We start from the raw sequence: 17,011 nt of genomic DNA on the forward strand, positions 1-17,011 counted from the left end.
ACGTCCAGGAGCAAATGGATAAAAATAGATCCGAGAGGAAAAAAACATGAATCAATACTCTTGCGACCGTAGCACTTAGCATCGACCCTGTCAAGGAACATTATGGACAGGGGAAACATGCAGGGAGTTTTGCATCGGAGGTCGTGGACTAGCCTCCTCCGTCATATTTTTTTACTTAGAGGAGGAAAGTGGGGATGAAGTTATTGGTGTAGAAGGCTTCCAGCCGTACATGTTTGAGCCCTTGCCTCGCAACGCTGCCAGTTCTGTTAGCTCTACGCCTGCTGAAGACACAGACGTCCATCCCCGTGAACACTGGGACGGAACTCAATGGGAAAGGAAATTATTTTTATTTCTTATTTCAACCGTTGAGTATATTAGCTGCGACATAAGAATCAAGATGCTATGACTGAAAAAATTTGATTGACAGATGACCGTTGTTATATGATTGGCCGAATTTAGGTGTTCAGGCTGATGTATAACTAACTGGCCTTCATAAAATAACAAAAACACCCAGGGGTTTTAAGACATCATCAAGATCAACAGAAATTTTCTAAACTTTGGGACAATAATACATTTATATACATGTTCAAGGCAGAATGATTTGACATTTAAATATGATTTCCCTACAAAAAAAAAAAAAATCTGATCTTAAGGACCGTGGCAACCAGCGGCGCTCTGAGGCTAACCGCACCCTGGGCTAACGTGAGTTCATCTGCAGCAGCCCTCTCACGGTTCTGTCTTGTGTGAAGTACAGCTGGCTCTAATGGCAGCTTTTATTTTATTTGGCAAATCATTTATTTGATTTGTGTTTATCTGACTTGGGTTGTTTTATTTACTAAACATTTGCCGGAATAACATCAAAACACTATAAAAATGTAACATTTAAAACATTTTATCCAGCCTATTCAGTACACTATTAGTTGTACATTATAATCATGATTATCCTACTAAATAGAAAATAAGTACTATTTTTATGATCATCTAGAGACTTTTAACAAGAGGTGGTGAAATACAGGTCAAGACGAGGCATGTGTGAGCCCATACTTCCTGTGTTGTTTTCAGGAACAGATTTGGTGAGAACATGAGTCCAAACTCACATTTTTGTGAATAATCTGCATGTTTAACATTAGACTTATAGTATAAATCTTTTCACGGCCTTGCCTCGTCCTCTCTATCTCAGCTATACTCTAGCATGGTGACTGACTCCCCCTAATGGACTGGGGAACTAAACTTAGGTTATTGTATTATGTTTTTAAAAGTTGCACCTTTTTTTTAACTTTGGTTTTTGTATTTGTGTGTTTTTAACTGGACCTTCATGCGTCTGCACATGATTGGCCATTTTTCTATCCTTTTTTTTTTTATTATTGACAGAAAGATGTAAGAATTGAGGCAAACTGAAGCCGTTTCCTTTCAATAAAGTCCTTTTCAGTTCTTCTATGTGTAGAACAACATTCAGACCAAACCTCACAGGAAATTTTCAGGCCCAAGTTTTATCTGCCAGACATCCTGTGATTTCTCTGGGGGGGGTTAACAACCTCCATGGTTACCTGCCCGGTTGTTTGTCTCTGTAGGCAGAGGGGGAGCCATGAGGTTGATGTCCATTGGCTGAGGACAGTCCTGCGTCATCTGCTCCTCTGGGGGGATGTAAGCAGGTGGGGGGGTCTCTGCATCAGGGGAGATCCAGAATTAAATAGAAAGTTAACAGCGGTTCAGTGTGGTGGGAATGGAGAAGCAGAACTCATTGGTCCTACCGGGCATCTGGAACGGGCTGCCTGGGTCCGAGCTGGAGGGCGAGTGAGGGAAGGTGGCGCTGCTGCCGCCGCCGGGGGAGCTTGGGAAGCCGTTTCCTGGAGAATGAGGGAAGGGGACGGTGTTTGCCTGAGTGAAGGACTCTGGGAAGGTGGCGTTCTGGGGCATGTGTGGCTCGTTCTGCTGAAGCGGGTTCCGAAAGCGAGGCAGCATTGTGTGCTTGGCGTTGAACTCGCTGTTCCTTGGTACCAAAACAGGAGGCAGCACTGAAAGCAGAGGACGTCCAGAAAGGTTACAGAGGAAAAAAACATAAAAAATGGAAGCCAGAATTCTCCGATCCAATCAGAACCGATTGACTTCTATCAGTTTTGTATTTTAATGCAGATATATTTAGTGAAACCTTCAGGGCTTTAAGACTTTTATGTTTCTGTGTTTTGTCACATTATACTAAAGATACAGAAACCCCCAGTAACATGATAAAAATGACACATTTATAACAAATGTTATGCAAAGTCTCAGTTAAAACAAAGAAGAAAACTTTATTAATAAATCAAACAGAAACATTAACAATGGATAACAGATGGAAGGAGCAGGGATCCATTTCCTTCATTTGTTCTAAAGTCACGGCTGCTAAATGCATTAATATATCATCCAAAGTGTGAAGATACTGAAACCAGAGAAAAAGGTTAATATCAGCCAAAAATAACTGCTGGTCTTATAAGTTGCTTGATTACCACGGCCTATTATTGTGGAAAAAACCTGAGAACTAAGAGATTTCAAAGGTAAATTATATACAAGCAAAGCGTAGCTCCAGATTTTCAAGTTGAAAAAATGTTTTATATTTTATAAGAAAGTGAGAAAAATAAGGCTGAAATCTAAAATATGCATTCAGGTTTCCTTGCAATTACAGCTGCATCTCTAATCCAGCACTCACAGTCCTTCCCACACAGCGTGATGCAGCCACCACCATGCCAAAGAGTCAGATTTTCTATTATCATAAAAAAAACGACTCCTCTTCTTCAAAGTCCTCCACAAAAATCACATAAACTTCCAGACCTAGGGGACTATTTTATTATTTTCCTTCAAACTAATCCTTTCTGCTTAAAACCTTTGTTGCTGTATCCAGTCTGAGCTCATGTGGCACAGAGGAAGGTTCATTCCTTCACAGTAAATGGTGCACAAAAGTAAACCCATCCTGGTGACCTCTCTAACATTATGCCAAAACCTTTGAAGCCAAAAGCTTCTTTAGAACCTCAGAGGAATATAAAAATATTGGCACAGGGTAAAAAAAAAAAAAAGCCAGTAATGATAGAAAGAACTCTCAGGATCGATTTATTCTGGATGATGGAAGCGGACCTCAGAGCTCCTCGCTAAAGGCTCTGGCTAGCTACTAACAGAATAAATCAGTCTTTGTTTTTTTTCTAATCTAAGAATTTCAATCTGATTGTAAAATGTTGAGCATGTAAACCTAGTTACTGTTAGCAGACAGCTGTGTCTTCAAAGGCAAGCTGTTTGAGAGGAGACTGAATTTAAAGGCCCCGCACATGTTTACCTGTTAAAAGAAAAAGTTCCTTAGGACGGTCTATCTTTGCACTTTAACCTCAGATGTACGAGCTGCTGCAGATGGCGGTTATGTGACAGCATGTAGAAAAGGTTGCAGCCGTCCCCTTTGTTCTGCCTCAGAGGCAGGTCGACGTTTTTTTTTCTCTCCACAAACACACATCAGCTGCGATCGCTTGCATGCAACGTGGGATTAATCCCGGATGTCTTTCTGTTGCTCTCCCTGATTCAACATTCTGAGCGCAGATGTCGGCGCATTTTTCAAACGTCAGCCTCGGCCAGAAGGTTCTGGCTCCAACCACGGCTCTCGGGTTTCTGCTCTGAAAGATGTTATGAGGTGAAGCCTTCCTGAGGAATTCATCACTTGGACTAAATATCCCAGCTGATGGCTTTTCAGGTGCAGCAGAAAGCGCAGCGATACGCTCCGCTTGTATCTATAAATACCTGAGCGGCCTTTGAGAGCAGCTCGGTGAATTTTCCAGAGGGTTCGCTCAGCAACAGGCCGACGCATCAGGGCAGAAGTCACCTCAGAGATTAAATGTGCTGCAGGCCGACTGTCTGATGAAGGGAGATTGACAGGAAGTGTATTTGGACGTGGGTGGTGTTGGTGAACAGACAGGTGGCGTGGAGCTGAATCCCCAGACAGCTGCTGCTAAAGCTTAACGTGTGCAAGGCAGGCCGCCACTTTTTCCTCCCATTGTGTGAGAGACGGTCTTCCTGTTCCAGCTAAACTCAATAGAACCCCCCCCGACACAATCCTGGGTGTGTGGCCATGTTTTTGTTACCTTGTGGGGACACTTTGCCAGAAATGTGCAACATTTTGTGGACTTCTCGTTGGGACCAAAGACAGATTCCCATGAGGAAAAGTTCCCCTCTTTTGGTGGAGGACAGTTTAAGGACTAAGGTGTGAAGTGAGTTTAAGTTCGGTTTAAATCAGTGGGAAGTCAAAGGAAGGTCCCCACAAGGATAGTGTGACACAACATGTGTGTTAGATTGTGTTAGTGAGCTGAGAGGGGTCTGCAACACGGAGCATGCCCCAAACAAAGCCTCTGTTCTCCTGCAGATGGAATTTCCTGCTCCCAAAACGCACCAATGGACACACCCACCCACAGCTTCACTGCTTTCACACATGCCTGTTTGTATCTGATCAGATCAGCCTCACTTCATGGGCTTCCTTTAAACATTTCTAAGCTCATTTCAAAGTATCGCAACAGCTGATGGACACAGCAACATTTAAATCGACTAAATTTAGCAAAAGAAAAATATTAGTATTTTTCGGGGTGATTGAAGTGTTTACTGAAGTTTTTTGAATAAGACTGACACCTGGTTTGTTTCTGACATATCGGTGCAGACCGCCACAGTAAATGACGTCATGTTAGCTTCAACGGCCCTCCATCCAGCGTCCATGCTGCCTGATTTTTCCACACCGGGCATGAAAGAAAATGTGCAACTACACAGTTATAAAAGGAAAAACATGAAGAACAACGGTTCAGGTGAGGGTTTACAGGCATCCTGTAGTGGTGATATTTAGGGACTAAAATCCCCACCATCAACAGGCTGAGAAAAACTCTGGGAAAGAAATGATGGTCAGGATTAGGAAATGTTGGGAAGAGCAGTTTTTTACGCTCTCATGTTGTATTGGTTTTAAGCATGCAGTCTGCACGGAACACATTCCCCAAGAGTTGGCCACAATATTAGGTGCAAGAGAGAAGATGCAGAGTATAAAAGCTTCAGACGATGCTGAATGAAGCATAACTGAGCCTTTAATGAGCTATAGAGGTTCTATAATACACAGTTTAGCTACATGACTGATCGGCTGTTTCTTCTGCCGGCGCCCTGAATGAAGCGCTAGGACTGAACCTCTGGATGGCAGAAACCAAAAATAATACCAGCTGATGTGAGAAAGGAAGAACACCTGGTCTGGTTCTACCACATTCAGAAGCCCATCGATGATCTAAGGTCCAGCTAGCTAGCTTTACTTCCTGTTTACTATAGTCAGATGTAACCTAAACGTGTGACGACTCAATGCTTTGCATCACCTGGTTAATGTCCTCTAATAGAGGGAAACGCCTCTAATTAGCATTTCTTTCTTGCCTCCTTAATGTTATCTTCATGTGTCTCACATCATTCCTCCTTCCTACTAGGGTTGTCAAAAGTATCGCTACTCAAAAAAGTATCGATACTGAAATGTTGTATCCGGATACAATACTAATTTTCAAAAGTATCGAGTACCAGTCGCAACTAAACAGTCATTCATCTAAAGTGCAGAATAGAGGAAAATGCACTTTCTGAACACTGTGATTGAATAATTCTGTGCACTTTTCAGTTTCAGACTTTTTTTGTAACAGTTGCAGCTGCTGAGAATTATTTTTGTTTAACCGGTTTGGCTAGTGTCATTGTTATGTGTGTAAAGCATAGCCAAGTAAGGAAAACTTAATTTTAATTTTGTAAGTTTTTTATCAAGCTTGCTAAATACTGTGCACAGCAAACAACCTCAAAATGTTGTTCTTATTGTTTATTGTATTTATTTATTTATTGTATTTTAATTATTAATCAAAATATTTCTGTTGAAATTTTATCCTTATGGTATCGAAAATGGTATCGAGTACTTACTCAGGTGCTTGTTAACTTTAGTGCATTACCACTAAATTTAACATAACTTGGACTGCAACTGATAAACATAGATTAAACTGTTTTAGAATCTCTTAACTCTAGATAAGTCATTTTTTCTTAAAATAAGTGCATTTGTTCCTGGATTGTGGAGGTAAAAGAGACAATTTGCCAATGGAACAAGACTATTTACATTTAAAATAAGAAAACACAATTGCATTGTCTAATTTCAAGTGCATATTATCTAATTATCTTATTCTAAGAGTAAAAACACTCCATTGGCAAACTCTTTCATTTACTTACTCAAAATAAGGGTAAATACGCTTAATTTAAGACATTTTAACTTATTTCTAGATCATTTTTCCAATGTATACTCCAGTTAAAGATTAATCGATTACTGAATAGGTTGATGATTATTTCTATGATTCAATGCAAGGACACATGACCCATTCAGGGGCAGATCTGATTGGCTAAATTTAGAGGAGAGCAGGTCACACAGAGGGGGGATTGATACGCAGCAGGATCTGAATTCCTGAAAAACCCTTAACCACCAGATTTGCTTTGCTCCGCTCACGTACATCGTGCGGAGCGCTTGCGCATTCATGTAAATCTATAAGAACTGTTCCACATCCACCGCTACTCCTCCGCACGTCACCGTCCACGTACATCCTTGTCTTTAACCGTGAAAAATACGGAGCCAAGCTATTTTTTGCTCTGATCCGGTCCGGCCAGGTCAATATCCGCAAACGCAATCGCACCAAACAGGAAAAAGAACGTCGTGAAGATCGGGTTTGTCAAATTAAAATATAGTAATAACAGATCAGCAACACAAAATTACACAAATTAAGAGTGTAATTCTTATATATTTCCAAAAACTAAGACCGTTTGTTTAGATTATTGGATGCAAACTGTTGGTGCCTCAACATACCAGGAAGCAGATTTCTCATCTCTATCAAAATAATTATTTCATATCGAGAGGCTTAAAAGTTTCATCAAATCCAGTCATAAATTCCAAGAGCGCATCTGAGAACTTCTTATGGCAATCATGGATGAAGAGATGCTGAGTTTGGAAGTAGAAAACAAACACAGTTCATACAAACTAATTGTGTATGATCCAAGTTATCCCTGTTACAAAGATCCACAACAAAACAAAAGTATTAGGGCAGAAATTGCACATATGCTGGATGCTGATGGGGATTATTTTTGTATTATATCATATTAGATTATTCATTTCCGCACGTTTTTCTCCTATGAATGAAATAATAATATCGCGCTTGCTCTCCTCAAGCTTTAAGCAAGACGAGAGGAAGAGCGGAAGCTGTAGGCTGCAGACGGTCTGGAATGGAGCGAGGCAGAGGAAAAAGTCACTTTAAGTTAAATTCATTTCATCATAGATTTTTTTCTTTTACATTTCCCAACATAAAAGGAACAGATAAAAAAAAAAACAATTACATTATCAAAGTAGAATGAAAGAATTATTACAATATTTTTCAGTCCAGAAAGTCACATCCAGCTATAAACTCCAGCAGAAGAATCAATTCCAACTGATGCTGCATCATTAATAAAACAGTCATAGAAAATAAGGTCTTTTGTTTTCTATTCATATTGTATGTGTTTTCCTCAGTGGTGAAACTTCTAGAAGAGAAAACACTGAACTTTCTCACCTGGGCTGTCCACTCTCTTGTAGTGGTAGGGATTGATGCACACGTCCTTCTGCTTGGAGCCGAAGGGATACTCGCAGCATTCCAGCGCCTTCAGCTCGTGGTGGGACTGCAGGTCGGGCCAGCGCCACACCCGGCAGTAGATGACGTGAGGCAGACCTTTTCTGTGGGACACCTGCAGCCGTCCGTCCAGCGAGCGAGGGATGGTCACGCAGTTACTGGGCTGACCCGGGCAGCTGAGGGCCCTCTCCAGCTCCTCCATGGCTCCCTTCTTCTTCTTCAACTTCTTCACCAGAGCATCCACGGCCTTTTCCGCCCATTTCTCCTCCTCATCGCCCTGCTTCCAGCCCAGCAGCCGTTTGACGGCCGGGCTGGTGAAGGAGAAGAGCGAAGTGACGTTCATGCTGCCTTCCTGCACTCGCCTGAAGAAGAGTGAGCAGCAGTAGGAGGTCGTCCAAAATCAGTTCAAAGAAATCTGACGGATTATTGGAGGGTTTTTTTTAATCCAGATGCTTTCAAGGCTTCCAAGCTCCTCTGTACTCCTTAGAGTCACTGCAAGAAAAACAAAGTAAAGTTAGCAAAAGATAAAGTAACAGGCTACCTGCCTATCTGACTAGTCATAGCACCACTACGTACAGGAAGGCCTGCCTCTGCCACCCCCAGATGAAGCAGCACTTCATGATCTATCATGACTTGGATAATTAGATTCCAGGGATCTCACACTTTAACATAAAATTCGATGGCTTTTCAGGACCAGTTCCCTCATAATCATATCCACTAGCATAAACCACAACTTAGCTTTAGCATTACCTGACCTGGCAACAGTTTTTCAGGAGAGCTGACGAGCACTAGTGCACCACTTGCTGGCGCTAAACTAGTTAAACTAGTAGCCCTAAGCTTTAAATGTAGCCCTGAGATGGAAACTATCAGCAGCGACTAGAAGAACCTCTACGCCTTTTCATTCTCAGCCAAACACTGCAGTGTGACATCATCTATTTTTATGACACATGAACCTGCAGCCAGGTTTAGTGTACTGACATTATTTTTGCAAACTGCAATATTTCTATGTCCAACATACTGTTTAGTCCAACATCCAAAGTGTGGTGTGTGCAACCCCAGTGGTGTGTGAACTGCCAATAGGAAATGTGTGAGACGAAGAAATAAAAAAAAAAATCTAACAATTAAATTTTTTTTGACACAACAAAGACATTAAAATACAATTTCCTATGTAAAATAATAAAATGTTAATTTTAATCAATAAATAATTAACAGGATAAATGGGTTTAATCAGAATAGGTCTTTTTCTATACTTAATTTTAAGATACACTGTAGAGGAAGTCATCCCTCTGTGCATTTTAGTATGCAGCTGGTCTGTGGCCTCTGCTTCAACCCATGGTGCTTTTGGTAATGTGGTTCAGATAGGCGCAGTTCATTGAAAAGATGCACTTTGAGCCCATATTCAGACAGGAACAGGGAACCAGGCCGCTGGTTGGGGGTGGTGGGTTGCCATGGGTGTGTCTACTTACTGAATGTAACCGCTGTCAAACAATCAGGAAATAACATTTGATTTATCTGATTAATAACAGTGTTATCAGGCTGGCTCTATATCACTCCATGTCTCACTACCAAAGTTCTCCCTCTCTAGTCATTGGACACAAATCAAGTTTCTATTTTGCATAGATTGTGAGTCAGATTTAGATTGGAAGCAGGTACATGAAATGAGAAAGTGAGAACACACACAGGTAGATGATCAAAGTTTAGTCTGTGAATCCACGTTTAGAGACTTGTCAGGTTTTCTGTAGAGGTTTGACTGAACTCAGTGTCTCTTTCTTTCTCTTGCTGCACCTGAAAATCCTCAGGATCCTGTGGCAGATATTCAATTTCAGTTCTTTTTGATTTCCATTATGTGTTATGATGACAGGATTGTGTTATTTTAACTGGTGTTGCACTGATGCCATTTTTTGGCCCCGAAACCTGGCTGTGCAGTATCAGCCGATATCGATACCATCTGTTTGAAATTGATGTGTGTATATCTGAAGAACTGCATACTACGTGGATGTAAAATAATTGCCATCATGGCTTTGTCAAGCTGCTGCCTACCTTTGTGAAGCAGGAAAAAGACTAAAACAAAGGGAATCCAATAGAAATTTTTATTGTCTACCTGGTATGGGTGACAATAGTTGAATAAACATGGCTATAAAAATGGTATTGCTGCTCTATTTGTTGGCTGGATCGGGGCCCTGCCCGGTACTGGTATCGGTGCAACACTAATCTTAATTGCAATGTTTTTGTTCCTATTATGTGTTCTGGGTATTTGAGCATGATTAAACAAGCCACCTTTGATATGACTATGAATTTTGAAAATATCAGGGATTGTGGGTGCGTCAACCCGGTTGGGATACAGAAGAGGGTACATGGCTAAAAAGATTTTGGAATAGCTGCTGTAGGAAAAACAGCAGTTTTGATCCTGTAGTTCTATTTTCAATTCTATTTTTAGCTTAAGGTGTTAGCATGCTGAGGCAGTGTTCAACCAGTAATCCGTCACAACCTGCTAGGCTAACTTCATACTAAAAATGTCCAGGTCGACAAAGCAGCGAAAGAACCAAAAGCTAGAGGGTGAGATACATTCATGTTAGCTAGCAACATTAAGAAATTCCAGTTTTTAATTTCAAAGAATAATTTTTGCAATGGTTAATGCAGCTTAATCCTTGCTGTCAATGTTGTTTGATCCGCAGCAGGTAGATGTTAAATTATTGGGTCCTTTAAAAACAATCCTGAAATCTGCAAATGACTGGAATCCAGCCTGGAGAATGTCGCATGCATCGATGCATCTGCTGTTACGCAAACATGAACTATTCTGTTTACAAGGAATGCAGCCAAGAAAGGACCAAAAGTAAAGACACTTTGGCAGCAAACCCAAGAAACATTCAAGGACTTTCAAGGCAGTTGTCTTTTTTTTTGGTATTCGTTTAAAATGTTGCTTGACCTTGAACTTACAAACTTTCAAGGATTTCAATGAGAACTCTGAGCTCGTAAAGCATAAAACTTTACACAAGTCATTAAAAGTAATTAAAAGCTAATTTCCAAACCAGTTTTTCAGTTCACTTCACAACCTCGGAAAGCAGCTTGCAGATTTATGGAGCGTCATTTTTTTTATTTTTATCCAACATCAAATTGAGCTTCAGTTCAGGGATAATAAGGAAGGGACAATAAAAGGGAAGTGACGTGTAGACCCCTGGACAGATGATGATGATGGTGGTGAGGAAGGGGAGGCATTAAACATCATTATGACTGGTTATTTTTGGTCTGACATATCATGGGATGTAGAGTGATTTCTATCTTTCTCGTCATTTCAGAGACGTCCGACTAGAACAGAAGCTAGAAAATCTGTGCTGAAATAGAAACCTGGTAAAAGTTCTAATAACCACTGATTCAGCCGATTACCAACAGCTGTGTGGTAATCACATTTATTTTAGTGTAGCAGTTTTAGAAAAAAAGAGACTAGTGTAAAACCGTTTATATTATATTTATTTCCTGCTTTGTAATCCTGGGCAGAATCGTGGGAAAACGGAGCAGGTCTTTGCTCTTAGAGAAGCACGCAGCTCTAGCTGCTGTCACTAAACACAGCAAAAACAAAGTGAAGATTTAAATTCAGTCTAACCGACCTCCAATATCTGCTGCTGCTATTCTTTTTTTCTCCAGTTACACAATGGAAATGACACAATCATAGCAAACATTTAATCATAATTTAAACATAAAAGAAATCCTTATTAAAAATAGGAAAATAACAATGGGCAGAGGATGGAGGAAGCTTCACATGATCGAGGCATGGCTGCTAAATGCACTGTCTAGTCGGGGGAAAACACACACAAACCTGCGGCCACCTTTGGTAAATTGTTTTACACTAAATGGAACTTTAGCTCCAAATGCAATATGGATGCATTCAAGCAGCTCTACCCAGTTATATAACATGACAGACTGATAAGATTCCCACACCGCCTCCACCGTGCATCCCTTACCCTAACGTTCTTCCTGGATATGATTGCTAAAGCATCTAAGTAATGTTCTCAACCACCTTTCATTGGAGAGATGCAGTGTTTATAGGGTTTATACAGGAATGAGCAACTCTAATTTAATGCTTTTTAATGCTCTTAGAAATCATTTTAAAGCCATCAATAGGTACCCATGAGTCTCATATATATAACAAACAAAAAAACCCGTCCACACACATCCACAAAACCCCGAGATCCACACACACTTGTTGAAATTGGCATTTTCCCATTCTCTACCTTTTTCCTCCGCATCGACTTTCTTTTCCGCACATACGGCTTTACGATCAACCAGAAGCAGTTCCGCGCAAACACGCAGAACATGTTATATCTGACGAAATTGTTTTCATGAACATTTTGTTATTTTTAATAAAGCATTTTGAATTCCATGGTATAGTCAATGAATTTTAATGCCAATTAAGACCTTAATTTAAAAAACAATAATTTAATGACTTTTAATTAGGGATGCACGATATAATCGGCACACTATCGGTATCGGCCTGTATCGGCCTTAAAACTGAATATCGGACATCGGCCACCCCACCGATATTTAACCCGATATTTGATCAGCTTCTGAGTTTCTAAAGTCTAAAAAAAAAATAAAAAATACTACTTTTTCTTCTTCCTCAAAAACTTATTTTTTACAGACTTAAAAACTTCTAAAGACGAGGGAAAAAGTATTGATACATTAAAATATCCCAATATCTTCATATGCTGATATATTGCCATTTAAAAACACCATATCAATCTCTTTTACTAATGAAATATTGCTATATGTCATCGTTATGCTACGAAATCCCCCGAAAATTCACCAAATTTTGCCATATTTTTATATGTTGATATATTGATGCGGTATCGATCTATTTTACTAACAAAATCTCACAAGAATTTGCAAAATATCACGAGAGTTTGTAACAGAACGATGAAATTTCACGTGATTTTGAAAGTAAAATAGATCGATACCATGTTTTTGAAAATCAATTTTGATATCAGCATATGAAAATATATTTGAGTATATTATTTTTCAAAGTGTCAGAAATGGATAACAAAACTGCTATTTTCAATGACTACTTATTTTTGTCCAGCTTTAACATCGGTATCGATATCGGTTATCGGCTACATGAGTTTTAAAATATCGGATAACGGCCAAAATCCCAATATCGTGGATCCCTACTTCTAATGATTTTTAATGACCCTGGTTTAGGTTTATTTACTGAAGCTTTCCAGCAAAACGTTGAGGCCATCACAGAACAGATCTATTTATACTAAAGCTGCACAACAGGTTGGGCTGCAACCATAACTCTATGAATGTGTGGAAACTGTTTGATTTGCAGTCAAAGAATTTACAAAGGAGCCAATTACAGGTTTGACTTACTCTTTGGTATTTCACAGTAAGCGTCCTTAAAGAAACTCAGACTGAAAGACAAACAATACGAACCTTCAAACAGCAGATTTATTGGTTCACTTCTTTTTAATGTGTTTCCAACACTAAGAGATTTGAGAACATCTCTGCTTTGGAGGGTGAAAAAGCAGATTTTTAGATTCTACAGGAGAGAAAAACACTTTGCAACTATTGCAGAAAATGACTCAGAAAGATGTCAGGTTTATGATGAGGCATTACGGCGACATCCTGCTGCTAAACACATACTTCTATGGCTTCTCAAAAACAGCCAACAGTCTGAGAGCCATGCCAGACTAGCTGCATGAAAACAATCCCCCGTCTCATATGGAAGACGCCTCCACAGTTTGGACTGAAACATCTGGAGTAGACCTAACAATCCTTTGCTCTGATTCAGCTGCAGCTGGAGGCCATGTTTCCATCACAGTCAATCATATCTGACTTCTCACCACAAGCCCACTCAAGGAGCCCGATACGGAGCCACGCTGCTCGTTAGGACAACGCTCCTCCCCCGCTTCGTCAGGGTCAGTCAAAATAAGAAGGCGCCAGCGTGTGGCCCTCCACCAATATCTCTGTTTGTTTGACAAAACAGACTTTTCCAAACAACATGAGGACTACCGGCTGATAACAGCCATCAGAATGTGTTTTTTATTTAGAAGAACGGTGTCTGATTTCTGATTTCCGCTCGGCAGACTGTTTGTTTGGATGTGATGACCATTCCTTAATGGTGACTATGTCTGAAAATATCTCCTACTGCAAATAAGCTCAGTGAATCCATCTGTGGGGGTTAATAATGCTGAGACTAAAGCAGGGGCCACTGAGCATGCTCAAACTCTTCGAAGGAGAAGTATTTTTGCAAAAGCCTGCCCCCTCTGGAAAAAGGGTGAAAGAACACCTGTAGGAGGAGAGAACAATCCCCAGTCTGCTGCTGAGACCATAGTTTAGAGGCGTAACGTCTTCTAGGCTAAAAAACTTAGAAATATTAAAATTGTTTTGAGCTTTTTAGCAAAAAGAGGACCTTTCCCAGGTCTTACTTGCTACCTGTCAGATCCAGTTTGGCCATTTTTCTAATGCTACACAACTGTTTGATGGTTTAACTCGTCTGATTGGGTTTGAAGCAAGCATCCCCTAAATAAAGTAGCCAGGTGGCGGCTACTTTATTTAGTCGTACAGGATCACTGACAGATGGAGCCTACAGAGGAAACTGTACAACAGGAAACTCATTTCAGATGTCGGGGAAGTGTGAGGGCATGAACAGGAAGTAAAGGTGTCAAAAGCATCGACACTCCAACACTGTTTTCTAGACGTGATGCTAATTCGCTGTGGCGTTGATACTGAAGACAGGTGTTGTTTGCATATTTTAGATTTCTGAGTTATTGCTTTTGCACATTTATTCAACTAGCATCAGTGATTCTGTTTAAGAAGAATGTTAATTTACTGTCTGAAAAACTGTACTAAATGAAATGTTATTTTGTAAACGCTGTATATACAAAATGACAATACAAGTTCTCTAAGTCTAAATGATGATCCAAAGTGAGACTAAAAAAGGTGAGTTTTGTCACTTTTTACCCTAGCCGTATCGAAATTGGTACCGAGAATCTGATATTTTCCAGGATAGTAACATTAAGTTAAACATTTAATGTCCTGACAAGTCTTACGGGGAAAAAAAACAATATCTACCTGTTAAACTTGTGATCTAGACCCTTAAATTAGGGGAAATTGGGCTGATATCAGCAAATATAATAAATATCAGAATATATTAGCCTGCCTTTAAAACAGGGATGAACCATTAAAAAAAAAAAAAAAACTACATTGCAGTTTGTTTTTGTTTAGCTTTTTACAACTGATATGCAATTTTCTTTTATTTAGATGTTGCTCTGCTCTAACCTCTAGAACCTGGATGTTTATCTCTGGGGTTTCATTGCTTTCATTGCCTTACAGCCGCTACTGTATGTTACGTCTCATGACTCCTCAATGGTCTTATATCATTTTTATAACAACTCTAAACATAACCTATAATGTATTTTTAACAAGTCACCAGGAAATGAGTCACGTCAGCATCAGTTTTCAGTCCTAAATCCAGATGAAGTTTCTACTCGTATTCATGGATGTGTTTGTCAGCCTCAACTTTTAGTTTTGCGTGAGGGAAAACCTGACCTCTGAAGCCTGACAGGGCCGGTGCAGAGGCCCAGCTGATACCCACGCTGGGTCTATCTATAAATGTGGCTGAAATACAGTGACATTGCTTTTTTTGATCCAAGAAGGCTTTAAAGTTTCTAAAACAAGTTTCAAAAAAATTATTTCAAAATTACTTTTTGGTTTTACAGCAGTGTTAACCAATAATATGAGATTTAAAATTCCACCTGACACTGTGCCAAAATTATGCAACAGCACGCAGTCGTTTCAACCAGCAAGCTGTGGGTCATTGTCTTACCATTTCATATATATATATATATATATATATATATATATTCTGGCAATTTGGAGGAAATTTGCCAGACTAAAATCTTTTGAAAACTCGGTGTACGAATGAGTTTGGAGTTTAATTTTCAGCGTGTCTGCTATTTCAAAATGACACAAGAGTAGGAAATGATGGCGATCTGGTAATGAAATCTGATCTAGCAGTGATGAGAAAATGATCCGTACAGATCAGCTTTAAGAATATGTTCCACTGTAATCTTAGATTTTTCAGCTTTTATTTTTTTTCTGTCGGTTTGCATGTGACTGTCATAAATAGAGCAGAAAATAACACTGATTAGGTAATAAAAACGGATTCCTGTTTCAGACACCCCCTCCCCTCAATGTAACTATTGTATATGGTATTGTTTTATGCAATTTTACTAATGCACATTAATATTTCAGTAGAACAACCTATACATTTATTCTGGCTGGGTTTTTTTTTTTGTATAGTTGGACATAGGTATCTTTTAATGAGAATATACAATACCTGTCATTTTCTGTTCAGTTTATTGATAATATGTTGTGTACTAAGGTATATTTAAAAATAAACACAGTGAAATCTTATTAAAAAACACGTTTGTATGCAGAAGAACATATCATGGAATTCAGCATACTATTTGATCAAATTCCTTATTAATGAGAAAAAAATTTTTTTGGAACATTTTGGACATTTTTAAGCACATCTGTGCCAAAATCACAGGTCCTACAGCCACACTGACCACTAAAACCTTTGTGGAACAAGTAGGCTTCCACTGATTTGGTCCAAATTTTGCTGAAGCTTTTTTCTGACGCTTCATCCAGAGTCTCAAAAGGGTTTTTCATGCTGTTTTGCAGTGATTAATTTCCCAACCCAGATAGAAACCCTCTGATGCTGTAAACATTTGTTAATAATAAACGGACCAGTTGTTTCTCATTCTTCATATTGTTGTTGATAGTTGTTCTCTGTTAGAGTAATTCACTTCATCAGGCCTTTTCTAACATCCAACATTACAAAGTGAGAAATAAAAGTATGTATATTTGTGCTGACATCATATCAGAAGTTAAAAAGTTGCATCAGGAGCGCTAGCTTACATATAAACTGGATCTTCAGGGTTGGTCCCACTACAGGGTTCCTACAGCATAAGACAAGTTAAATTCAAGACTTTTTAAGACTTTTTAATGCCACTTGAAATAAAAATTTAAGACCAAATAAACAAGAAACACAAGAAAAACCTGCTTGCGACAACTTAACCCAAAGGTTTATTTTAACATAAACCACTGCACTAATGCTTCAAATTTTGAAAACCTTTCCATACAGGAAGAAAGCTAAAAACACACAAATGACAGATATTTTTTAACAACTACTTAACTGAATTCACAAACTTTGTTTTAGCAGGGAACAAAACAAATCAGTTTTAAAGCCACAACATAACCAGTGCTAAGTCTTTTTTGCATCTAATTTTCTTTGTATGGTTTTCTTAGTATGTTTGATTTGGTGATAAGTGGAGGCGTTGCAGAGACAAGGGTGGAACTAAACTGAGAAA

General features: G+C 39.3%; 1 protein-coding gene across 1 annotated transcript in view; it reads right to left on the minus strand.

Moving 5' to 3' along the window:
* smad1 (SMAD family member 1) overlaps positions 1–17,011 on the minus strand; it is a 27,662-nt gene that overhangs the window by 5,173 nt on the left and 5,478 nt on the right. The window contains exons 2-4 of the mRNA XM_015390430.1: positions 7,584–8,132; positions 1,752–2,015; positions 1,548–1,664 (exon numbers count right to left, since the gene is read on the minus strand). Coding sequence (XP_015245916.1) covers positions 1,548–1,664; positions 1,752–2,015; positions 7,584–7,983 — 781 coding nt within the window. The 5' untranslated portion in view covers positions 7,984–8,132. The remainder of the gene's footprint in view (positions 1–1,547; positions 1,665–1,751; positions 2,016–7,583; positions 8,133–17,011) is intronic.

Source organism: Cyprinodon variegatus, unplaced genomic scaffold (genome assembly GCF_000732505.1).
Source record: "Cyprinodon variegatus isolate N-32 unplaced genomic scaffold, C_variegatus-1.0 Scaffold498, whole genome shotgun sequence".
NCBI classification, from domain to species: Eukaryota; Metazoa; Chordata; class Actinopteri; order Cyprinodontiformes; family Cyprinodontidae; genus Cyprinodon; species Cyprinodon variegatus.